A 27882-nucleotide genomic window follows, 5' to 3' on the forward strand; every position below is an offset into this window, starting at 1 on the left:
GATGTGCCTTTTGGTTAAGCTGTTTAATTTTTCTATCTATTTTTGTGCTTGTCGATTATATAAACTTAGAAGTGAAAAGAGTCCTTTCTAAAACATGTCTTTTTAAAAATGCCTTCCAGTTACATCTATTAAATTTATATTAAAGAGAAAGAGTGCTAGGAAGAGCTGCGTTGGACTTAAAATTGAACCAATTATTCCTAAGTTTAGTAGTCACAGCGATAACGACAAGAGGATTGTTCACAACAAACAAAAACCTTTAGATGGGCAAGACTTTGAACACTGACATTCCTAGTATTTCTTCCGCTTGATACTTTTTAATTCTGAAGAAAACTGCAAAAAAATACCACATTTAAATTCTATAACTAAGGCAATAAAACAACGAACACTGTTTTGAAATAAAAATTATGTTATAATGCAAAAATTGTCTTAAAGCTGCACTTAACAAATAAGTTCAGGGGGCTGGCCCCGTGGCCGACTGGTTAAGTTCATGTGCTCCGCTGCAGGCGGCCCAGTGTTTCGTTGGTTCGAATCCTGGGCGAGGACATGACACTGCTCATCAAATCACGCTGAGGCGGTGTCCCACATGCCACAACTAGAAGGACCCACAACGAAGAATATACAACTATGTACCGGGGGGCTTTGGGGAGAAAGAGGAGAAAACAAAATCTTTAAAAAAAAAAATAAGTTCAAAGTCCAACAAAAACAGACAATATAAGAGCTACATGGGAGAAAGTGTTGAACTGGAATGTGTGGTGAACAGAACATATTCATCTTTCCCTTCCTCTTCCAAATCCCATCTGATGAAACGGCAGAATCTACAACTATGTCTGTATCTGTATCCGTATCTACACCGACATCTGCACTGCATCCGCACATCTATCTGTCATCTAGCTATCATCTATCTGTCATCAATCTATCCATCTATGTCATTTATATCTACACCTACGTCTCAATACTAGATAGAAATATAAACATTCCTACCTATATTTACATACATATTTGTATATACATTCATATATTTATATGACTAAAAGCACAATGCATTGGAAAACATATAAAACATATTTTAAAAGTGATGCATTTCTGAAAGACAGGAAGCAGATAAGATCAGACATTAAGTAAAGCCAAAGACCGAGGAAGCAAAAGCTGAAAACGCATTTAGCAGAAGACATTTGTGAAAGTCAGAGCAATCCTGAGGAACTCCTAACTCCGATCAACAGGTACAAACAATTGCAGTTGTCACACCTGTACAAATAACTAATCACAGAATGCCACTTTGATTCAAGCACATGGGACGTGCAGCTACATTTCCCTTCCCCTCAGTCCACTGGTCAGAATTCACCAGTAACTTCATTTCCTTCACTTTTCCATACCTGAGAAACTGAATTTAAGTGTGCCCTTATTTGGGGACGATTTCTTGGCTTCATCCTTTCCTCTCATACAAATAAATAAAATAATGAATGTGAAGGTGCTTAATAAACTATCAAGTGTAACAAAAATGTTACTACTGTTATCCTGTACCACCGCCTCTGCCACCATCACCACTACCAGCACACCACCACCACTACCACCATCATCACCTATCCCTTTTATTCAACCAACCAGCTCTACCCGGATTCTCTCTTTGTCTGACAATGGAAACCGCTGGGCTCCTATAATCCTTAACTGAATCTGACCTCTGGAATTCTGACCTCTGACCTCTACACACTCCTTGGCTTTGACCTAGAATCAAAGACTCTCAGATAAGAAGGGAACTTGTACTAACCACCCACTTCTTAAGCCCACTGTACACAGGCCCCCACTGAATCCAGTCTAGAGACAAAGAGCTCATTGCTTCCCAATGCAGCTACTTCACCACTGGACATCTACAATGATCAGAAAACGCCTCTTTGAGGCTCAACACACTGATTATAAGCATCAAGCTGCCTTTATTTTATTTCTTACCACAAGATTATAAGATTAAAACAGGGCCAGAGTATGTTCCACAGGAAAGGAAGAAAGCAGAATTTAGTGGTTTGGCAACTATTTGGACATAGCCTTATTTTGGGGAAGTAAAATAAATTTTAAGTGTTCTATGGGGTTTGGCCCAACTTAATGGTAGGAGTCAAACTACAGCCAGGAATAGAGTGTACTTGTACCTCAAAACCCCTGTATCACATCTCCTTTGAGACTGTAAGCATTATAGCAGTTGGAAATCAGACGGGGCCAGAGCCACTTGATGAGAGGGAATGAAATCTCAACACCCAAGAGACTTGATTATCAAAGCATTCATCAACATTGCTCTTACAATACTCTCCAGTCAGAAACCAGTGTTAACTTGTTCTATTGGGATTTCTCAAGCTTCAAATGTGTTGCGTTCTTTGTGACAACCCTCCTATTTCTCCCGTGCCTATGTATCTTATATAAATCCTAAAAGCTTTCCAGGTAGGAGGCAATATTCCTTCTGTTTTTATATCATCAATAAATGTTAATAAAATCATTCCAATTACTTGACTAAAGAGTCTCATTTTGCCAGTGATAATGCTTTAGTTGAGATTGAGTTCTTAACGTTTTTCATTTCATGAATGGGTTTTTGGTCCATGAACCTTCTGATATTATATGCTAAATTTTGTGTGTAAGTGCACTTCTCTTGGGAGAACTTCCATAGCTTTCATCTAATCCTAAAAGAGTCTATGTCCCCAAAATGTTAAGAACCACTGGCTTAGAGGGTGAATGTGCTGTATGATCCTTTAGATTAAAAAATCTCATATATTTTCCTATTATCAATTCATCATGTATTCATGTGATAAGGAAAGAGTCAAATGCTTTTGGACCATTAAAAATCATTCACAATCTTCTTTATTATGGAAACCATATGCATTTAAGTATATTTTCAATGTATCAAGAGATACTCATTCTGATTGATTTAATTTTTTTTTTTTTTTTTTACTGAGAAAGCATACGGTATTGCTAAGAGTCTTGAAGGGAATCAGAAAATTCTGCTCTGAGCCCAGTTTGAGCACTGACCGGCTTATATGACCTTGAGTAAAGTCACTTCAGCTCTTGGGGCCTCTGTTCTCTCATGTGGAAGAGAAGTGAATGAAAAGAGCTGCTCCATAAAGTTCATTGCATGATACATATTCATGTGGAGATTTCCACTCAGGATGTCTGAAAGTGTGAGGGCTAGACCTTCCCAGTGAGTGAAAGACAATCTGTCATCTCTGTCATCAGGTGCCTATTTCACTGATAGTTGTCCAAATGCTATTATCCCATCATTCTCTGATTTCTTGGCCAGCTCTGCCTAGCTCTCTCTCTCAATTCTTCTACGAGTTGAAATAACATGGTTTGTTATTATCATTTTCCTTAATCTCATTAGGCAGTTGTTTGAGAAATTTGATGCCTCACTTGTCTAAAAATTTTCCAAAGTAGCTATGACTTTAGGACTGAGATAAAGATGGACACGGCAACACCTTTGGACATTACAGCTTAAACCATGTGTAAAATGCTAATGCACAATTGTCACTGTGAGTTTAATGACCGTTCCACTAGCTTCTGTCATCTTTACTCTCCTAATCGCATTTAAACTATCAGGTAAAAAATAAAGAATTTATTAATTTTGCATGCTTAAAAGTAAGTTCCTATAGTGATCTCACACAATTTTTTAAGAGAAAGTCAACATGGTGGAGTACAAAATATAGGATCTGTGAAGACAGACCCAGGTTCTAATCTGCCTCTATCCTTTGCTGGCTTTGTAGCCCTGCCCTGTGAGTTGGTCTTTCTGAGCTTCAATTTTTTGCTTTAGAAACCTAGTAGGCACGCAATAAATGTTAGTCATTAGTTTACTAACTTTAGACTGTTGTACACTAGGAAGTCTGAAAAATAGATCACTCTACAAATATAATCTTCATAAGAAAAGGTGCAAAACAGGTGAAGCTCTCCACTGAGTGTGGTTGCGTTACCATCAACAGTAGCACCATGCCTGGCACATAGGAAGCTCTCCATAGACACTGGTTGAGTTAATTAATTACTTATTGTATGATGAGCATCTTGTAAGCCACAGTGACTCCAGGCTTTTAAATTCCACCCCCTTGCCATTTGATGTATTTGATACTTAGAGAACTGCCCCTCCTCCATGACTGTATCCAGTTCAAAATTACTTATACTCAGAGAGGAGCCAGTGAGCGCTCCATTCACCATGACCGCACCTTCACTGTCATCCTGTTATTCCAAGACTTCCTTCTGTTCCCTAAAAAATCCTCAGCATCCGCTACTACCAACACCATGTAGTCATGTCTGATTTTATACCCTGTCAACTGTTTCTAATCATTGCAAATCTGAGAGTTACAAAATAGGAATTTGTGGATATTTTAACGAGCATTTCTTAAGCTCCTTGCCTTGTCAAGTTCTCTTGCTGTAGACAGGCATCTCGTTGTTCTTTGATTGCTTAATTGCCACCAGGCTCTGCTCTCCTGGAGACCTGTGACTCTCTACATTTTACAGTCACTGTAGCATACATCAATACACATTGAACATTTTGGAATTAAAAAATATATCTTTGCAAAGGCCAACATCTGCGAATGGGAAATGGACTGAAAAATCTTACATAATGACAAGTCATCATTTTGAGTGATTCCAGTGGTATTTGCATTTCAGGCTTGCTGCTTACGAAACATCCTGAGAGCAAAAGCTGCAAATGTCACAGAAAAATGTCATGAATTACATTATCAGGTTTGGATGATTTTCCATGTTTTCTATAAAATATGAGTGACCAGTGGTCATTTATTCATGTGTTATAAAGCCTAGAAAAGGGATCGTTTATAGACAGGTTTGAAGTTTTTTGTTGTAACCAAAGTCCATTTTAGTTTTTCTTTTTTAAAAGTGAAAATAAAACACTTTTATTTCTTGATATATACTTGGTATTTTGTACCCAGTGTTTATACAGTATATGAAGATTTTATTAGACCAGAAGTAAATAAAGGAAATTGAGATGCTGAGTTCAAAACTCACATCTGGGCCTAGTTTACCAGACAAAAATACTTTCTAAACAAGATCCACTTTATACTCCCTAATCCCTTTCAGGTGTGTAACATCATAGGTGGGTCCAAACGCTTCTGCACAATTAACTTCAATTGATGCTTCATTCATATTTTTCCTCCAATTGGCAGACAATTAAGCCAAGACTCAGAGCTTAAAGGACTAACACATGACAGACATAAGGCTAATAATAATATGATCATAATAACAGCCTACTTTATTGAGCAGTTACTATATTTCAGGCATGAGATGAGGCCTTTACATCTAATATCTCATTTAATCCTCACACCAGCCCTAAGAGTAGGTACAATATTATTATGACTCTTACTCTCATTTTACAGAGGTTTAGCTAGTAAATGCCAAGTGATTTTAACCCAGGCAGTCTGATTTCAGAGCCCTCACAGATTTTTAATCATGATGCTAAACATTCTACTTCCCAGATCATATTTATTACGATTTTTGTCCTTTTTATTTTCTTTCACCACCTATCTTCCTCCTTTTGCCACTAACGCTCAGAAAACAGAACAAAACAAAACACAGCCTCACGGTTAGGGTTAGGATTAGGGATCCATCCTTCCTTCCATTAGCAGGATTCACTGGAATCGGGAACAGGGCGGGCAGTCTCCTGACAACTTACAAGATCCAAGGCAGCTGCCAGGATGGACGCATCCGGAATTGTGCCCGGTTCACAGCAGTTTAACAGGAACTGAAATCGCTTCATGCCTTGTCGGATTGCTCCCAGATTCACGACGTTTTTGCTTTTTCCGCTATCTTGGTTGGGAGACAGATGGTCGTCAAAACTGTGGCAACCTGTGGTGGATGAATGAAGGAAAGAGTGTAGTGGACCACAGATTTAACAAGAGCTTCAAAGTTGTAATAACGTGTTTTCTGTAGCGTTGGCCTGAAAACTTCCTCCTGACTCCCCCTCCCTCCTCTCCATCCAAAAGCTTATTTGGACACACCCTGACCTTTCAGAATCTAGTGACAAACGGCATATGTAAATACAGGTTTTTACATAAATATGTAAACATATAAATTTAAATATTTGTTTATTTAAATTTAAATATTTGAATATATAAATATCATTTTGCTACCAGGTCTCCTTTCTAAATGATGAGAGCTTTAGGTTTATTTATTTAATTATTTATTTATTTGTCATTTCTTACTCATTAATTTGTCTTCTGATTTTGCTCTCTTGCCATAAAGACTATTTTATTTTTCTGCAAATTTTAAAAATTAATTAATTAATTTTTTATTGTGGTAACATTGGTTTATCACATTTTTAATTGCAGTAATATTGGATTATAACATTCTGTAACTTTCAGATGTACATTGTAATATATTTCGAATTCTGTGTAGATTACATCATGTTCAACACCCAAGGACTAATTACAATACATTACCACACATGGGCCAAATCACCCCTTTCACCCTAGCCCCTGACCCCTTCCCCTCTGGTAACCACCAATCGAATCTCTGTTACTATGTGTTTGTTTGTGGTTGTTTTTATCGTCTACTTATGAGTGAGATCATACGGTATTTGACTTTCTCCCTCTGACTTATTTAGCTTAGCCTAATACCCTCAAGGTCCATCCATGTTGTCACAAATGGCTGGACTTCACCATTTCTTACGGCTGAGTAGTAGTCCATCGTGTATAAATACCACATCTTCTTTATCTATTCATCCCTTGATGGGCACCTAGGTTGCTTCCAAGTCTTGGCTATTGTGAACAAGACTGCAATGAACATAGGGGTGCATGTATCTTTATGCATTAGTGTTTTCAAGTTCTTTGGATAAATACCCAGCAGTGGAATAGCTGGATCATATGGTAGATCTATTCTTAATTTTCTGAGGAAACTCCATACTGCTTTTCATAGTGACTGCACCAGTTTACACTCCCACCAGCAGTGTATGAGGGCTCCCTTCTCTCCACAACCTCTCCAACACTTGTTGTTTCCTGTCTTGTTAATTATAGCCATTCTGACTGGAGTGAGGTGATATTTCATTGTAGTTTTGATTTGCATTTCCCTGATAGCTAATGATGTTGAGCATCTTTTCATATGCCTGTTGGCCATCCATATATCTTCTTTGGAGAAATCTCTCAAGATTTTTTGCCCACTTTTTAATTGGGTTGTTGGTTTTTTTGTTGTTGAGATGTATGAGTTTTTTCCATATTTTGGATATTAAACCCTTATCCCATATATGGTTTGCCAATATCTTCACCCAATTGTTAGGTTGTCTTTTCATTTTGTTGATGGTTTCCTTTGCAGTGCAGAAGATTTTTAGTTTGATGTAGTCCCATTTGTTTATTTCTTCTTTTGTTTCCATTGCCCAGTCAGGCATGTTACTTGAAAATATGCTGCTAAGATGGATGCCAAAGAGCATGCTGCCTATGTTTTCCTCTAAAATTTTCATGGTTTCAGGTCTTAATTCAAGTCTTTAATTCATTTGGAGTTGATTTTTGTGCATGGTGCAAGATAATGGTCTACTTTCATTCTTTTACATGTGGCTGTCCAGTTTTCCCAGCATCATTTATTGAAGAGACTCTCCTTTCTCCATCGTATGCTCTTGGCTCCCTTGTTGAAAATTAGCTGTCCATATATGTGTGGATTTCTTTCTGAGCTCTTGGTTCTATTCCATTGATCTGTGTGTCTGTTTTTCTGCCAGTACTGTGCTGTTCTGGTTACTATAGCTTTGTAGTATATTTTGAAATCAGGCAGTATGATATCTCCAGCTTTATTCTTTTTCCTCAAGATTCCTTTGGCTATTCAGGGTCTTTTGTTGTTCCACATAAATTTTTGGATTCTTCTATTTTTGTGAAAAGTGTTGTTGGAACTTTGATTGGCATTGCATTGAATCTATAGATTGGTTTAGGAAGTATGGACATTTTAACTATGTTAATTCTTCCAATCCAAGAGCACAGAATCTCTTTCCATTCCTTTGTGTCTTCTTCAATTTCTTTCAATAATGTTTTATAGTTTTCAGTGTGTGGATCTTTCACGTCTTTTGTTAAGCTTTTTTCCTAGGTATTTCATTATTTTTGTTGCAAATGTAAAAGGGATTGTATTCTTAATTTCTCTTTCTGCTACTTCATCATTAGTGTATAGAAATGCAAATTGATTTTTGTATGTTGATTTTGTATGCTGCAAATTTACCACATTCATTTATTATTTCTAAAAGTTTTTTAGTGGATTCTTTAGGGTTTTCTATATATAAAATCATGTCATCTGTAAATAGTGACAGTTGCACTTCTTCCTTTCCAATTTGGATCCCTTTTATTTCTTTATCTTGCCTGATTGCTCTGGTTAGGACTTCCAATACTATGTTAAATAAGAGTGGTGAAAGAGGGCATCCTTGCCTGGTTCCTGTTCGTGGAAGGATAGATTTCAGTTTTTCTCCATGGAGAATGATATTAGCTGTGGGTTTCTCATATATGGCCTTTACTATGTTGAGATACTTTCCTTCTATACCCATTTTATTCAGAGTTTTTATCATAAATGGATTCTGTGTCTTGTAAAATGCTTTCTCTGCATCTATTGAGATGATCATGTGATTTTTATTCTTCATTTTGTTAATGTGGTCTATTACATTGATTGATTTGTGGATGTTGAACCATCCCTGCATCCCTGGAATAAATCCCACTTGATCATGGTGTATGATCCTTTTAGTGTATTGTTGTATTCAATTTGCTAGTATTTTGTTGAGGATTTCTTCATCAATGTTCATCAGTAATATTGGCCTGTAATTTTCTTTTTTTGTGTTGTCCATGTCTGGTTTTAGTATCAGGGAAATGTTGGCTTTCTAGAATGAGTTAGGAAGCTTACCCTCCTCTTCAATTTTTTGGAAGAGTTTGAGAAGGATGGGTATTATGTCTTCTTTGAACGTTTGGTAGAATTCAACAGGGAAGCCATGTGGTACTGGAATTTTATGTTTTGGGAGGTTTTTGATCTCCTTACTGGTAACTGGTCTACTGAAATTCTCTATTTCTTCTTGATTCAGTTTTGGAAGGTTGTATGATTCTAAGGATTTATCCATTTCATCTAGATTTTCTAATTTCTTGGTGTATACCTTTTCATAGTAGAACACTATGCACCCAGCATAGCAGCACCTAAATAAATAAAGCAATTATTAATAGACATAAAAGGAGACATTATAACCTTTTGTATTTCTGAAGTATCTGTTGTAATTTCTCCTCTTTAACTTCTGATTTTATTTATTTGAGCCTTCTCTCTTTTTTTCTTGGTGAGTCTAGCTAAAGGTTTGTCAATTTTGTTTATCATTTCAAAGAACCAGCTCTTGGTTTCATTGACTTTTTGCACTGTTTTTTAATTCTCTATTTCATTTATTTCTGCTCTGATTTTTATTATTTCCTTTCTTCTACTGATTTTGGGCTTTGTTTATTCTTCTTTTTCCAGTTCCTTTAGGTACACTGTTATTTTCTTTGTTTATTGAGGTCACCTGGATTGCTGTAAATTTCCCTCTCAGAAACACTTTTGCTGTATTCTATAAATTTTGGCATGTCGTATTTTCATTTTGAATTGTCTCCAGGTACTTTTTGATTTCTCCTTTGATTTCTTCACTGACTCAATCGTTGTTCAGTACCATTTTGTTTAATCTCCACATTTTTGTGGCTTTTCTAATTTTCTTCCTGTAGTTGATTTGTAATATCTTACCTTTGTGGTCAGAAAAGATGCTTGGTATTATTTCAATCTTCTTAAATTTATTGAGAGTTGTTTTGTGTCCTAATATGTGATCAATCTTGGAAGTGTTCCATGTGCATTTGAAAAGAATGTGTATTCTGTGGTTTTTGGAAGAAATGTTCTATATATATCCATTGAGTCCATCTGGTCTAATGTGTCATTTAAGACCAATGTTTCCTTATTGATCTTCCATTTGGATGATCTATCCATTGGTGCAAATGGAGTGTTAAAGTCCCCTACTATTATTGTATTACTGTCTATTTCTCCTTTTATGTCTGTTAATAATTGCTTTATTTATTCACGTGCTCCTATGTTGGGTGCATAGACACTTATGTGTTATATCCTCTTGTTGGATTGTTCCCTTTATCTTTATGTAGAGTCCTTCTTTGTCTCTTGTTACAGTTTTTGTTTTAAAGTCTATTTTCTCTATGTATTGTTACCCCAGCTTTCTTTTCATTGACATTTGCATGGAATATCTTTTTCCATCCCTTTATTTTTATTTTGTGAGTGTCTTTAGGTCTGAAGGATGTCTCTTATATGCAGCATAAAATGGGTCTTGTTTTTTTATCCAATTGGCCACCCTATGCCTTTTGATTGGAGCATTTAGTCCATTGACGTTTAAAGTAGCTATTGATAAGTATGCATTTATTGCCACTTTGTCACTTTTTTCTGGGTGTTTTAGTATTTCTTCTCTGTTCCTTTCTTTGTCTTTTGTCCTCTTCCCTTGTAGTTTGATGACTTTCTTTAGTACTATTTTTGGCTTCCTTTCTCTTAGCTTTTTGTATTTATTATAGGTTTCTGATTTTGTGATTACCATGAGGTTCCTATATAATATTTATGTATATAGCAATCTATATTAAGTTGATGGTGTCCTTAGCTTGACTTCTTTCTAAAAGCTTTACTCTTTTACTCCCCTCCTCCCACATTTTATGTTTTTAATATGATATCTAACCTCTTTGTGTGTGTATCTGTTACCCTCTTATCATGGAAACAGGTAATTTTAGTACTTTTGTCTTTTGACCTTCACATTATCTTCATAAGTTGTTGGCCTGTTACCTTTACTGTATTTTTGCCTTTATCAGTGATTTTATTGCTTTTTTGGTGATAATTTTCTTATTCCTATTTGTGGTTTTCTCTTTCCCACTTAAATAAGTCCCTTAAGCGTTTCTTGTATGGCTGGTTTCTTGGTGATAAACTCCTTTAATTTTTGCTTGTCTGGGAACTTCTTTATCTCTCCTTCCATTCTGAATGATAACCTTGCCAGGTAGAGTATTCCTGGCTGTAGGTTTTTTCTTTTCAGAACTCTAAATATATTGTGCCACTCCTTTCTAGCTTGTAAGGTTTCTGCTGAGATTTCAGCTGATAGCTTTAAGGGGTTTCCTTGTATGTAACTTGTTGCCTTTTCTTGTAGCTTTTAGGAATCTCTCTATGTCTTTAATTCTGGAATTTTAATTATAATATGTCTTAGTGTGGACCTTTTAGGGTTTATCTTGTTTGGTGCTCTCTGTGTTTCCTGTACCTGGATGTCTGTTTCCCTCCTTAGGTTAGAAAAGTTTCCTGTACCTGGATGTCTGTTTCCCTCCTTAGGTTAGGAAAGTTTTCAGCGATTATTTCTTCAAATAGATTCTCTGACCCTTTGTCTCTCTCTTCTTCTGGGACACCTATAATACGAATGCTAGTGTGCTCGATGTTGTCCCAGAGGTCCCTTAGACTGTTCTTGTTCTTTTTAATTCTTTTTTCTTTTATCTATTCAGCTAGGGTGATTTCCTCTAGTCTTTCATCCAGCTCGCTGATTTATTTTTCTGTATCATCTATTCTGCTATTGAGTCCCTCTAGTGCATTCTTCATTTCCAGTATTATATTCTTCATTTCTGATTGGTGTTTTAAATATTTTACATTTCTTTATTGAAGTTCTCACTGGGTTCATCCATTCTTCTCCCAAGATCAGTGAGCATCCTTATGATTTTTTCTTTGAATTTTTTGTCAGGTAGATTGTTTATTTTTGCTTTGTTTAGTTCTTTTACTGGCATTTCGTCCTGTTCCCTTACTTAGAATATATTCCTTTGCCTCCTCATTTTGCCACTTTTTCTGTGCTTATATCTATGTATTAGGTAGGGCATATTTAAAATGATTCTTCCTGTAATTGACAACTTCCTTCTCGTTTCTATAGAAGAGGCAATCACTGTGCAATTTCAGATGTTACAATAAATTTATATCTAGGACAGCATGTTGATTTGTCAGTTACAATGCAAAGAATCACTGACTATTAGAGTTGTAAAGGACCTTGTAGGTGGGTCATTTAATTCCAAGGTTTCCAAACCTGGCTGTGTATCAGAATTATCTGGGAAGTTCCTGAATCTTATCCAGACCTTCAGAATCAGAATCTCTAGAGGTGGAGTGTAAAAATGTGTGCTTTGTAAAGCCTCCCAGATAATAATGATGCAGTCATCCTGACCCTGCACCATGGTCAGAGTTTGGGGAACCACTGAACCTTCTTCCCTTATTTTTCAATAGTTAAGCTGCCTACGAATGAGAATTAGTCCAGAGCTTATTAAAACACACAATATCAGGTTCTATCAATAGAGATTTTGATTCCATAGGTCTGGGTGTTATATATATTTTTAATAAATACTCCACGTGATTTTGATACAGAAAGTCTAAGAATCACACATTAGGGAAGAACAACACAAAGCACTGTTTATCATCTTTTTAAATCCCCAGGCACATTTTTAAAAAAAAATTAAATATCTCATGATTTCTCCATAGCTCCTAGCATATATATTTTTAGTTTTTCTTTTATAAGGTTATAATATTGAATATAGCTTTTAAAACAAGGCTCAAGCCCTTTCTCAGGATTCTGAAATGTACCTCTGACACCTAAGCATATACTCCCAGGATGAGAATCACCGACTGAGAACTTGGCTTAATTTGTGCTGACACCCTCATTTGCAATATTACCAACACCCGCTCCTCACTAAGCAGTCATATATTTGATTTCCAGAAATGGCTTTCTCACTTATTCTGTCAAGAATACTCTGACCCCTTCTACCCACTGCCCCACTTTCCCACCTGTTGCCTCAGCACAAAGGTGGCTCTTGTAGCTGTTGCTCTCAAGTGAGGTATCCTACACACAAGTGTGTCACTACTGGTGGTTTCAGGCTACACAGTGAATACTTTTCTCCTCATCATAAACACAAATGTTTGCAAATTTGCTTTTGAAAATCAAATCCAGAGTTACAATTATCTCTTTAACAACTTGCATTCATGGTAGTTAAAGGGGGTGTTTACAGTTATGGGCCCAGGTATACCATGAAAGTGTTTCACATACAGGGATGTCAGCCTTCATATCTACTAGTGGAAAAAGGTGGGCACCCACCTTTTTATTGAACACATACTTTGGAAGCAGTTCATGCTTAGGGAATAGATTCCTTTGAACCACAAGACAAAAATTATGGCACAGCATAAAAATAATGACCAATTTTTGGCCTACAACTTTCAAAATGGCTCAGAATCATACTGAAGTATGTAGATGTGAAATGATGATGCCTGGGATTTGTTTGAAAACACATTAAAAATATTAAAGATAAATGAAGGAAATATGGAAAGGTTTTGATCAATATTGAAAGCAGGCAATGGATATTTCAGATCCACTGGACCATTCTCTTTACATTTTGTCTATGTTTGAAAATTTTCAGAAGTAGAGAAAATGGCTCAGAATATAATTAAAATATCATCATCAAAATTTCCCACATTTAATTTCTTATGGGTAGACTTCCTTTTCAGATGCAAATATTCCATATTCAAAATTTCATATTCAAACTTTCCATATTTTTTTCAGTTACTGTAGCATATTTTGTATCAAGTGCAAAATGAAGCAGCACAAGAACAATCTGATGGCGAAAAAACTTCAAAACACAGTCTTATATGGCACAAAGAAGGCACAGTTAAAACCTACACATAAAGGACAAATATTTCCTGGACAACCTTGTTTCCAGATAGTTGCCTTTCAAAATGCTACTCTACTTACTGACTAGGCATTACCAAAGCTACCAGAACAGGTAACTTCCTGTTATTATTCCTATCTATGTTACTTTATCAATCATTTATATATATAGTCTTTTAATAGTTACACACATCAGAGGAAATCTCATCCTTAAAAAAATTGTAACCCTAACAGTTCTTGAACTTAAAGTTTGAATTTAAGATAGGCCCCAAATAATAATATTTTTCTTGTTAGTGAATCCAATTGTTTTTATTATTTGTTACTATAATTAAGATTTAAAATACATTGATTTATAAATGCCTCAAATTTGTAATAAAACTAATACATAAGACAGGATGGATGGTCAAAAAACTTATTCTTATTTAACCAATTTATTAAGAACAGTTGCCATCATTTTACTAAAGAAAGCATTGTGTTCCACATCTTTTTCAATATTTTTTGACAGGATAATTAATTCTAAAAGAAATGTACTAAATATTACTAAAGGAAATGCTATTTTGATCAAAAGAACTTCAGAAACAATGCAGTTAAGGAGTGTAAGGAAAATAATAAGAAATGATCAGAAAAATGTCAACAAGAACTTATATTCTTTGCTTCACAGAATGATGTACATTTATTACAGGTAAGATCAGCAGAATCCTATGAGCCCAGGACTTAAGGTCATCCTGTAAATGAAAGCTATTTCCAATGAAAAATTTCCATTGTATCCATATCACATTAATAGATGACAATATACTGGCTACCTTTTGTGGGCACTTAATATGTACCAAGAACTGTATAAAATATTTTATAATTTATTTTGTTTCTTTTTTGTAACGGCCATATAAGATAAATCTTTAAAGATGATAAACAAAAGAGTGAGAGAATGAAAGAGAACAGAGCAGAGAGATAAAGGGAGAAAGGGACAGGTTAAGTAGCCCAGTCTAAGTTCAAGCAATAGAAAGTTGTAAAGTCAAGGTTCAAATGCAGACTTACTGACCACAAGCCTGTACTCTTAACCACTGTGATACACTATATCTCTAGAATATTCAAGTGTATATGTTGAAGGAGGTCAGAATTTTATATCCTGCTGAAGGTAGTGATTATGCCAGGAAAACTTATTGTAAGACAAAAATCAACACTATACCTGTTACAAACTGTAAATTGTACCATGCTGGAATTCCATATTGTAATACTAACAAGAATGTTAAAAAGTAATTTGGTGGAGTGACATCAGCATCATGGCAGAGTGAGCTCTTCCTTTAGACTTGACCCCTGAGACACAATGAACAGCACATTCATATACCAACAGAGGACATTCACACAACACAAAACACATATGAAAGACCCATGCAGCCATACATCTGAAGGTGGAGGTGCTGGACACCCCCGGAGGAAGTGGAAGGAGGTAAGTGGATCTCCTCTCCTTCTCCCACTGGTGGTGACCCAGGTTGTGGGACTGCACATGGCTCTGAGAAGAGACAGCGAAGGGGTGGCCCTCTGCAGGAACACTTTTGCTCTGCAAGTTCCCTCATAGCCCATGGGAAAGCCCCACACAGAGGTGGCTAAGCTATTGCTGGGGTGTCTTCATCAAGCCAGCACCCCGGGAGAGCAGCTAGCAAGGGCAGAGTGAGAAGGCCCACAGGATTGCACAAGTGAAAGAAAGTGCCCCACCCCTGCCCCAAGCACTAGCTTGGTCAGTGGGCCAGAGGAAGGGACCCCCACCAGAGGGCCTGCACATACGTTAGTAAAGCAGCAGCTGTGAGCAGGCAATTGCAGACGGGACCTGTCAACAGAGATTCAAGAGGATGGGCACAAATGCCAGGGATCATGGTGGGCTCAGAATACACAGCTCCAGACCTCCCCCGGTCACAGTAGGTGGAATTTGTGATCAGATACTATCACCATGTGAAGGCACAAATCCACCCGCTTGAGTAGTATGAAGAAATATATTAATACTCTAGACTATAAGGAAAATGACAAGCACCCAGAAATCAATCCTGAAGGCACAGAAATTTACAATCTAAATGACAGAGAATTCAAAATAGCTATAAAAATACTCAATGAGTTAGAAGAAAATTCAGAGAGACAGTTCAATGAAATCAGGAATAAAATTAATGAACAGAGGGAATTCCTCACAAAAGAGATTGAAACTATAAAGAAAAACCCATCAGAAATGTTGGAGATGAAAAACACAATGAATCAGATAAAGAAAAATCTGGAGTCCTTGAATAACAGAGCAGATATGATGGAGGGCAGAATTAGCAATCTGGAGGACAGCAATAGAAATGCTTCAGATGGAGGAGGAGAGAGAGCTAAGACTAAAAAGAAATGAAAAAATTCTCTGAGAAATATCCAACTCAATTAGGAAATTCAACACAAGGATTATAGGTATTCCAGAGGGAAAAGAGAAGGAGAAAGTAACAGAAAGCTTGTTCAAAGAAATAATAGCTAAGAACTTTCCAAACCTGGGGAAGGAGCTGGAATTACAAGTGAAAGAAGCCAATAGATCTCCTAATTACATCAATGTTGAAAGACATTCTTCAAGTCATATTGTAGTAAAACTGGCAAAAGTGAATGACAAAGAAAAAATATTAAGGGCAGCAAAGCAGAAGAAAATAACTTACAAAGGAACCCCTATCAGGCTTTTACAGGATTTCTCAGCAGAAACCTCACAGGCTAGGAAAGAGCAGAATGATATATTCAAAATTCTGAAAGACAAAAACTTTCAGCCAAGAATACTCTATCCAGTGAAAGTACCCTTCAGATATGATGGAGAAATAAAAACCTTCCTAGATAAACAAAGCTGAAGGAGTTCATTGCCATAAGATCCCTCCAACAAGAAATGATCAAGAGGCCTTCATAAGCAAAAAAAGAAAAAAATAAAGGCTTTACAAAGCCTTCAGCAAGAAGATAGACGAAATCAGAAATTTGCAGCTCTCTCTCAGAAAGAGGTTAGCAAACACTTAATTATAACATTAAGGATAAAGGGAAGGAAAACATCAAAAATAACTATAATCTCATCATTTTAGCCACAAACTCATAACACAAAATGGAATAAGTTGTGACGACAGTAACTTAGATGGAGAAGAGAAAAGAGATGGAACCTGCTTAGATAAGGAAATAGAGGCAATGAGAAAATGAACTATCTCATCTATAAGATTTTTTATACAAACCTCATGGTAACAGAAAGTTAAGCAGGGAAATAGTGGAATTAAATGAAAAAGTAGATCAGATGGACTTAATAGATATATACAACACTCCATCTAAAAACAGCAGAATACACATTCTCCTCAAGTGCACACAGAACATTCTTAAGGATAGACCACATGCTGGGAAACAAGACAAGCCTCAGTAAATTTAAGAAGATTGAAATCATATCAAGCATCTTTTCCAACGATACTGCTATAAACTAGAAATCAACTACAAGAAAAAAGCTGGGAAAGGTACAAATATGAGGAGACTTAACAACCAACGGATCATTGAAGAGATTAAAGGAGAAATCAAAAAACATCTGGAGAAAATGAAAATGAAAATACACCATACCAACTCATATGGGATGCAGCAAAAGTGGTCCTAAAAAGGAAATTCACAGCAATATAGGCCCACCTTAACACACAAGAAAAATCTCAAATATGCAATCTTAAACGACATCTACCAGAATTAGAAAAAGGACAAACAAAGCCCAAAGTCAGCAGAAGGAGGAAAATAATAAAAATTAGAGCAGAAATAAATGAAACTGATACAAACAAACAAAAACAGTAGAAAGGATCAATGAAACTAAGAGCTGGTTCTTTGGTAAGATAAAAAAAATTGACAAACCCTTAGCCAGACTTACTAAGAAAAACAGAAAGAAGACTCAAACAAATAAAATCAGAAATGAAAGAGGAGAAATTATAATGGATACCACAGAAATACAAAGGATTAAAGGAGAATACTATGAAAAACTATATGCCAACAAATTGGACAATCTAGAAGAAATGGATAAGTTCTTAGACTCATACAACCTTCCAACACGAATCAAGAAGAAATAGAGAATCTGAATAGACCAATCACAAGGAAAGAGAATGAAACAGTAATCAGAAACCTCCCAAAAAACAAAAGTCCAGGACCAGATGGCTTCTCTGGAGAATTCTACCAAACATTCAAAGAAGATTTAATACCTATCCTTCTTAAACTATTCCAAAAAGTTGAAGAAGATGGAACACTTGCTAACATATTTATGAGGCCAAATCACCCTGATCCCAAACCCAGACAAACACAACACAAAAGAGGAAAAGTACACGGCAATATTTCTGATGAACATAGATGCAAAAATCCTCAACAAAATATTTGCAAACCAAATACAGCACTACATTAAAAGGATCATACACCATTAGGAAAGATGGAATGCTTCCTAACACATTTTACAAGGCCAACATCACTCTGATACCAAAGCCTGACAAGGACAACATAAAAAAAGAAAACTACAGGCCAATATCACTGATGAACACAGATGCAAAAATCCTCAACAAAATATTGGTAACTCGAATACAGCAATACAACCAAAAGATCATACATCATGATCAAGAGGGATTTATACCAGGGACACAGTGATGGTTCAACATCTGCAAATCAATCTGATACACCACGTTATCAAAAAATGAGGAATAAAAACCACATGATCATCTCAATAGACACAGAGAAAGCATTTGACAAGATTCAACATCCATTTATGATAAAGATTCTTAATAAAATGGATGTAGAGGGGAAGCACCTCAACATAATAAAGGCCATATATGACACACCCACAGCCAACATCATACTCAACAGGGAAAAACTGAAGGTTATCCCTCTGAGAACAGGAACAAGACAAGGGTGTCCACTCTCACCATTCTTATTCAACATAGTACTGGAGGTTTTGGCCACAGCAATTAGGCAAGAGAAAGGAATAAAAGGAATCCAAATAGGCAACGAAGAAGTGACACTCTCACTGTTTGCAGATGACTTGATTCTATATATAGAAAACCCTAAAGAATCCATCAGAAAACTATTAGAAATAATCAACAACTACAGCAAAGTTGCAGGGCACAAAATCAACTTACAAAAATCAGTAGCATTTCTACACTTGAATAACGAACTAACAGAAAGAGAATTCAGGAATACAATCCCATTTACAATTGCAACAAAAAGAATAAAATATCTAGGAATAAATTTAACCAAGGAGATGAAAGACCTATACAAAGAAAATGATAAGACCTTATTGAAAGAAATCAATGATGACATAAAGAAAGGGAAAGATATTCCATGCACATGAATTGGAAGAATAAACATAGTCAAAATGTCCATACTACCTAAAGCAATGTACAGATTCAACGCAATCCCAATCAGAATCCCAATGATATTCTTCACAGAAATAGAACAGAGAATCCTAAGATTTACATGGGGCAACAAAAGACCTTGAATAGCTAAAGCAATCCTGAGAAAAAATAAAAAAGCTGGAGGCATCACAATCCCTGAAGTCAAAATATACTACAAAGCTATAGTAATCAAAACAGCATGGTACTGGTACAAAAACAGACAATGGAACCAGAAGTGAAAACCCAGAAATAAAACCACATATCTACGGACAGCTAATCTTTGACAAAGGAGCCAAGAACATACAATGGAGAAAGGAGTCTCTTCAACAAATGGTGCTGGGAAAACTGGATCACCACATGGAAAAGGATGAAAGTAGACCATTATCTTTTGGCATACACAAAAATTAACTCAAAATGGATCAAAGGTTTGAAGGTAAGATGTCAAACCACAAAACACCTAGAAGAAAATATAGGCAGTACACTCTTTGACATCAGTCTTAAAAGGATCTTTTTGAACACCATGTCTACTCAGGCAAGGGAAACAAGAGAAAAAATAAATTAGTGGGACTTCATCCGACTAAAAACCTTCTGCAAGGCAAAGGAATCAAAATGAAAAGACAACTCACTACCTGGGAGAAAATATTGGCAAATCATATCTCCAACAAGAGATTAATCTCCAAAATATATAAAGAACTCACACAACTGAACTACAAAAAAAAAAAAAAACAACCCGATCAAAAAATAGGCAGAAGATCTGAACAGACATTTTTTTCGAAGAATATATACAGATGGCCAATAAGCACATGAAAAGATGTTCAACGTAACCAATCATCAGGGAAATGGAAGTCAATACTACACTGAGATATCACCTTACACCCATTAGAACGTCTATAATCACCAGGAGAAAAAATAACAAACGTTGGAGAAGATGTGAAGAAAAGGGAACCTTCATATGCTGCTGGTGGGAATGCAAACTGGTGCAGCCACTATGGAAAACAGTACGGAGATCTTTTTAAAAATTAAAAATAGAAATACCATATGACCCAGCTATCCCCCTACTGGGTATTTACCCAAAGAACTTGAAATCAATAATTCAAAGAGACTTATGCACCCCTATGTTCACTGCAGCATTATTCACAATAGCCAAGATATAGAATCAACCCAAGTGCCCATCAACTGATAACTGGATAAAGAAGATTTGGTGTATATATACACTGGAATACTACTCAGCCATAAAAAAAGACAAAATCGTCCCATCGCAACAACATGGATGGACCTTGAGAGTATTATGTTAAGTGAAATAAGCCAGACAGAGAAAGACAAACACCATATAATTTTACTCATATGTGGAAGATAAACAAACACACGGACAAAGAGACAGATTAGTGGTTACCAGAGGGGAAGGGGGTTGGGGGATGGGCATAAGGAGTAGAGGGGCACATATATATGGTGACTGACAAATAATAATGTTCAACTGAAATTTCACAATGTTGTAAATTATTATGACCTAAATTTTAAAAAGTAATTTGGCTATAAAATGTACCTCTTCTTGATGAATCTTTTATGTAAACACATTAGGATGTAAGAATGCCCCTTGGCTTCCCTGGCCATAACTAATGTTTTAGTCTCCATACATTTTAGTTGAATTTATTTACTATTTGTTTTTCTGCATTAAATTTATTGAGGTATAATTTACATAGAATTTATTTTTTATAAGCTGTTAAATCTAAAAAGGGGAATTTCAAAATCTAGTATTTCTTTAAGCAGCATTTCCCATAGAGCTTATGGCAGAGCTGAACACATAGAAGATATTCAGTAAATTTTGCTATCAGTTGAAAAAAAAACATTGCTTTAATTAATGAAATATCTTCCCTCAAATAAAGACAACATGATTTCTAAAATGAAATATTCTTAGTGAATATGAAAGCATGGAAGAAAAAGGTAGCTGATCTCTGAATGTGATTTTCATTCCGTTAAATATTCACCAGATGTATTTTTCATTTGTTGAGCAATTTTTTAGATTTTAAAGAAATTCTATTGGCTACTGCACATTATCTTAATGAAATTCAGGTAAGACATTTAAATTGAGGGTAAGAATGTTTGACATTTTTCTTTAACAACTTTAAAGAAAGAAACAGAGAAAATATGTAATTAAAATAATTTAAATGAGAAAGAAAAGGCAACACATCTATAATGAATGCATAGGGATCATTTATACACATAGATTGCAAAGTAAAAAAGAAAGAAAGAAAAGCTGAAAGATAAAAGATGTTCACATGGCCAAGGATGGTAGTTGTTGTTAACACAATGTACTAAGATTAGCAGATAATGTTTTGGTTCTTTAGAATAGCTGGGGATACCTGTCTTCTGCAAGAGATTCCAAAGGAATTATCTCATAGAATACCTTTAAATTTTTTAACAAGCCAGAGAACATCAGCCAAGCATGAGGGATGTAAGTCATATTCTCCTGCCAGTCAAAAGCACATAAAAGATTCTAGCTATCAGTCCCAGAGTTTATGCTTCCATCTTCCAGACACACAGGAAGAGACTGTCTGCATTTCAGGTATTGCTGACACCAACTCATCCTAGACGCAGGCTCTATGAATATTCTCCATTAGATCTTTTCTATTGTGAATGGAATTTAAAGACTATGTGAAAAAATGGCTGAAATCTGTAAGAATAGTGGTGAGAAAAACACGAAATCCAGAATGAGGTAAAGTTTATGAGAAATGCTAATGATAACATGTTTGGAACAAGAGTAAGAGTGAAACCACTGGCTGAGTACTGGAAGAAGGGAGTGTAAGAGTCAAAGGAGGGTACACAACTCAATAATTCTTCCATCCTTCCACTAGGGAGGAAAAATCACAAGGGGGAAAGCAGAGAAAAGCTTCATGAAGCAGGCACCAAATGTAAGAGATCCTACTTCTGAGCCTGGGCCTCAGTTCCGTCAAATGACACTCCACTGCAGATAGAACCTGGGGATGTGATCGCAGGACCAGTCAGAGGACACTCAGCTAACACAGCGCACACCTGGAGAACAGACTTTAGCTGCACACTTCATTCTCAAAAGTACACCAAACACCTCTTTATAATACAGATAGCTCTGAATAATAAATGGATCTTCTCCAAAATGTCTTGAGGAGTGGAAACAGTGCAAGAGGACTGAACATCACAAAGATCTTGATTGTGAGGAAGATTCTTGAACCACAGACTAATAAGTTTGATGTGTGCCCTAGCCAATTTCTGTAAGACATAATTAGATAGATAGGAACATTAAAAAAAAAAAACAACCCAGAAGTAATCACAGGAACCACTGTAGTTTCATGAAGAACACATTATGTTGAACTAAGCTACATTCCTCCTTTTGATAAAGTTATAAAGATATCAGTGAGATTTTTTTTGGTAAACTCTGATGATGTTTTTGTAATGAGGTGGGAAAGCATTTCCTGATCACTTATAAATTAAGTATGTGGTTGGCCGAAAAACTGCACCCACAAATTGTTAACTAATAAAAGTCAACTAGAAGTGTTCTACAAGTTACATCTTTATATTTGTCCTGTTCAGTAATAATATCAACAACTTGGATGAAAAGAAAGAAATATGTATATCTCTGCAGATGGATCTTTATAGCACAATTGTAGAGAAAAGATTCAGAATTCAACTTGGTTTGGGTTATGTCTCTTAATTTCCTTCCTGGGCAAGTGACTTAAGCACCCCCCAAGTTAATGAAACAATAAATTTTATTTCTTTTGAAACAAAGAATTGATAATGGCTACATCAAAGTATAGCATGATATGCATTCATGTGGAGGAGATCTGGCAGAAGTTAATCCAAAATTCAATACGAACCAAATATGTGATGTGAAAATAGATAATGCAATCACAAATTATGCTCATACACTTGCTCCTCCCTGGAGCTTAACAGTTATGCTAGCTAATACACTAACGAAAGTCAAATACGTTACACTGCATTCCATCCGAAGGTCCACGTTTTGTAAGGCACATCTAACTAGAATATATAGTAATACAGAATGAGGACAGTGATAAATCGAGAGACTCTTCCATGTAAGGAAAACAAAAGGAATCAACGCTGTTTAACCAGCAGAAATGAGATCAAAAGAGAGAACATGAAATGGATAAGTGAAACTAGAATTATGTGTGTGTGAGTGAGTGAATGTGTGTGTGGTTACAGATGCCATAACTAGGATCAGTGAATCAAGCTTATGGATGAGTATATTTTCAGAATGTAAGGAAAGACTTTCTAATCATTAAAACTGTCTAGTTCTGGAACAGGTTGCTTTGTCAAGTAATAAAGTCCTCCTCAGTGGACGTGTTCAGAGGATGTCTGGCCAGCTGTCAATGATATAACATGCACAATTCCTAAGCAGATGGGGGGTGGACAAAATAGTATCTGAAGGTTCTTTAAAGCTCTCAGATTTTAATAAAGAACAGAACAGCAGAAGCAGAGGCTGTGTCTTGTTCTTCTTTGCATACCCCGTGCTCACTAGGGAATGAGGAGCACAGTGGGGCTTCCATAAACGTCTGTTGAACCAAACTGATAACAAATAGAGAAGCTATAGATAGCAGTACAACACACATTTGAGAAAGATGCGGATAAGAAATCAACGAAAGTAGAAAATGAACCATTTTATCTAATCAAATTTTTTGTTCTGTGTGATGAAAGTTGGATGTAATTCTTAAGCTACATGACATTTACCAAGACGCTTGAAGAAATTCTCCTCTTCATCTCTTCCGTTTTCCATTCCACTCCCTGGCCCACCTTCAGAAAGCTTCACGGCACTGGTGAATTTGACCTGAGGAAAAAAAGAAAGTAGTCAACTAAATTCAAAGGCAATTCTTTGTGTTTATACTAATGCTTGCCTTGAGAGTAAGTTGTTTAGAATATGAAGGTTACCTCAGTTCTGACTTCCACATCTACTTAGTCCATCAGCATAGTTTATTCTCATGTGCAAAAAAAGACATCACGTATAACTATAATTTGAAGGAGGATCCCGGTCATAGATTTAAAGCGAAATAATCAGGCACTATGAAAATAATTTAGTGAACAATTGAAATATTCTCAGAGTTTAAACCTGACAAAGTCCAAACTCAAATTCATAAGCAATAAGCCATATTCATCCTTGACAAACACCACCGCAACTGAGAATAAGACCAAAGTGAAAGAGAGACAAATCGATTTCAAATCTCTATGAAAGTACAAGTATAATAAATAAATTTATAATGTGCACTATAATTAAAGTGCAATAACATTTTTTTCCCTAAGATTTAAAATGTGTTCTTGACCTTGGCCTTAGGCCAACAGTACTCAAAATTTTCAGGAAAGCAGGAAAGCCTCACCGACACTCAAATGCTTGGCCAATTTTTTAGCAAAAAGAATTTGAAGGGGGAATTATAAATATATATTCTAAATGTCTTATACTATTGCTATATTCTTTTAATAACTTCAAAATACTACTTTTAAAACATATAGAAGAAAATGGGTTCTAGTGAGATTCAAAGAAGAAAGAATGTAAGCAAATAATTTATATATAAAGAAATGTAACTCATCATATTCTGAAAATCATAGTGGCTAGGCCATGAGTCATTGGCAGGGAAGGCTCTTGTAGAAAATTGATTTCACTGGGAATCATTACCTTCTGCAGACAGTATTCTCTACAATGCTTAACAGTGTTATGAAGAAGCACTTAATGGGAAAAGTCACCCTGAGTTTCTCTGTCTTTTTTCAATAAGGAGAATAGTACAGATGGTGGCAAAGCAGTGGAAAGAGGATGGATGATGTGTGCATGTGTTTCAATATGTAAAAGGAATCAGAGAATTACTGGACTCAGAGAATTATAGGAGCCTCAGATGTCAAAAATTTCATGTGCTAAAAGTTTCATGTATTAAAAACAGCTGGGAAATAACACCTATATACATCTCTATACTGTGTTATAATTTTATATAAATTTCATTGTCACACTTTTCCTGTCTATGATAGCGTGCTACTTAGACAGCTTGGTTTCCATTTCTCATTTAAGTTTCCAAAATTTGTTCAACTTGAAGAGAATTTCTTCAGGTCTTCCTCATTTCCCTCCAGGTGTTTAGCATTTCTCAGCCCTGACATTTTTCTATCAGCAACTCCAGCATTCTCTTACATAAGTAATCTCCTGTTTACCTTGGAGCTTTGCCTGATGAAAGACAGGCGGTCCACAGAGCTGATGTCCAAGAGGTCCTCCACGCCATCTGCCAGGCCCGAGAGGGAGGACCGTTTCAGCCAGTTTCCTATTTAATAATTTTTTAGAAATTAGACCATTATAGCATTTGTTCCCAAATGGCTTAAACAGAAATGTCTCCATGTGCCCAAGAAGCAACGAAAGTTACATGGCTTGATGTAATTAGAAGTCGAAACAAATTGTTTTCAATGTACATGCTTTGAATCCAAATATTCAGCATTGGACTATAAGATTACATGACCAAGAAAGACCAGGATGAAAAGAACCGGGCCTCTGGGGTGTATAAACCGTCACCCACCCAGCTGTCCCTGACAACTTTCAGCCCTCCATTCAGTCCTGTTGAGTTCACCTGCTAAGTATCTCTCAGATCTGTCCACTTCTCTCTGTCTACATGGTCACCACCCAGGCCAAGCTACCATCACTTATACCTGGACTATTAGGCAGCTTCCTACCTTGTGTTCCTTATCCGCTCCTGCTCCCTCCAATATGTTTCCGACGTAACAGTCTTTTAGAAAAAGTTTACCTGCTTATGTTCTTCCTCTGTTTAGCATCCCACCTGGCCGTGTAAGGCTGTAGGATGATGACGAACCTGACCAGCAAGCCTATATGCTCTACCACAGACATGCAGCCACTCTTCTCCTTGTCTCAGTTCTTCCATTTCCGCCCCCTCCTAATACCTTTGCCCATTTTATTGCTACCACCTGGAATGCACTCCTTCCTCCTTCCTCTTTCCTCTTTCCCTCTTCCCCTAAGTAGCCTGCAGATCTTAGCGTCACTTCTTCCAGGAAACCTTCCCTGATTCCTGCCTCCTCCCTCCATTTGGGTCAGGTCTGTTGGCGCATGCTTTCATAGTACTACGTATATTTCCTTCATAAAACTCATAGTCTGAAACTATAGTTAGTTGTATGATTATCTGCTTCAGTGACTGTCACCCCTACTAGACTGCAAGTTCAGCAAAGTCGAGCACCATGTAATTTTGCTCACCATTTAATCCCTGATGCCTAGCATAGTGTTTGTACACTGTAGAAGCACATAGCAAGGGTTTGAGAAATATCTCCTGAAAATAACAAAGAAAAAAAGGAAGGAATGGAGTCAGCCTCCGCCTTTGACTTGAAGGCTTTCCCTTTCTCTACCCTACTATGCATTGCTCTGTTTTGATCATGAGTTGATTTGAGAACATGGCAGGGAGTAAGATAATCCATACATAAACACAGACATACTTTTACCTATGGGGAGTTTAAGCTTCTTCCGGAGAGAAATTCTGCGGGACCGTGAGCGGGCGCGCCGGTCAGAGGTGGTCCCGGAGTGGGCAGTGGTGCATTCTGAAGTGTCCTGCTCAGACTGGCTGCTGGTGTCACTTGCTGCGCTCTGGGATTTGAACATCTTGCGCCAGAAATCTTTCCGCCCCAGGTTACCTCCTTGCATTTGTTCATCACTGAAAGCAAGCAGAGGGTGCAGTTAAACATCCGACAACACGTGTGAAATTCTCTTAAATTTCTTTCAACCTCCTACCAATGACATTTAGGCAAATCATGATGATCTTTAGGCAGGATGATCTTTGACGGGCTGGAATTTAGGAAGAGTAAGAGTAGGAGTGGGAGGAAGAGGACCAAGGTCGACTCTATGAGCTCTTCTTGAAAATAGTCATGTCTCAGCTGTCAAACTGAGGTGATCATTTTTTTCCAACCTTAATAAAAAGACTAAATATTTTTGCAGATATCATCTGCAGGTGAGTCATAAAAGCAGAAGCACTTATGGTGTCGGTAAATATTTAACTTTTTTTGAAGTTCCCTGAGGCATATGCGGTAGCATTATCCTACTCCCCACCTCCACTCCAATATAGTATAACTCTTGGCATTAAAGAAACTCACAAAAAATTCTTGAACGAATGAACAAATAAAATGCAATCATCACACCCAGAGGATGCATCATCCCACAATTGTTCACCAAGTTATTTTCACAATGCCTGATTTCTTTAGCTTTCTTAAGTCAAAGAAACTTAAGTAAGGTTTAAAAGTAAAAAATATTAGCCCAACTCAATAAGACAAATGGGAACATCTCCAAGGGATTTTTGTCTGGGGCATTCCATGAGAGGAAAAAGACAAGTGGCGAATAGTATGTAGAGTTAATCTCACTAGGAGTGAAAAAAAGGCCAGTTGAAATCAGATCACTATTTTCACTCATTAAGTAGGCAAGGATTAAGAGGGAGGCAGAAAGAAAGCAATGGTTACTATCATGCTGTCAGTGACAAGAGAGAGTGATTCAACCTTTCCAGAAATTTGATAATATGTTATACAAGCTCTATACCTACACCAATGATAGAGAAATTCAATTTCCAGGAAGTCATCCCAAGGAAATTATGGGACAACACACTAGGATATAGACACAAGAAGGTCAAATGCTCACTGAAGATTATGGGTCAACACTAAAAAATTGGAAGCAACCTAAATGTTCAACTGCAGGGAAACAGCTGAATAAATCATGGAATTTTCACATGATGGCATATTCTGTAGTCATTAAAATCCCATATTAGAAGATTATTGATATGGGACATTGCTGATATATTGCAAAGTTAAAAGGTGGTGATCAAATGGATTAAACAGGCTAACACCAAT

At 36.5% G+C, this 27882-nt stretch overlaps 1 protein-coding gene across 18 annotated transcripts in view; it reads right to left on the reverse strand.

Annotated features, from left to right (window-relative positions):
* Positions 1-27882, reverse strand: part of UNC80 (unc-80 homolog, NALCN channel complex subunit) — a 218256-nt gene that overhangs the window by 126528 nt on the left and 63846 nt on the right. For 14 of the 18 annotated variants that reach the window (XM_070489851.1, XM_070489843.1, XM_070489850.1 and 11 more), the window contains exons 19-22: positions 26488-26702; positions 25210-25316; positions 23752-23848; positions 5651-5823 (exon numbers count right to left, since the gene is read on the reverse strand). In XM_070489851.1, coding sequence (XP_070345952.1) covers positions 5651-5823; positions 23752-23848; positions 25210-25316; positions 26488-26702 — 592 coding nt within the window. The remainder of the gene's footprint in view (positions 1-5650; positions 5824-23751; positions 23849-25209; positions 25317-26487; positions 26703-27882) is intronic. The other 4 variants (XM_014867746.3, XM_014867745.3, XM_044746646.2 and 1 more) reach the window with 1 other exon arrangement.

Source organism: Equus asinus, chromosome 19, assembly GCF_041296235.1.
Source record: "Equus asinus isolate D_3611 breed Donkey chromosome 19, EquAss-T2T_v2, whole genome shotgun sequence".
Lineage (NCBI taxonomy): Eukaryota > Metazoa > Chordata > Mammalia > Perissodactyla > Equidae > Equus > Equus asinus.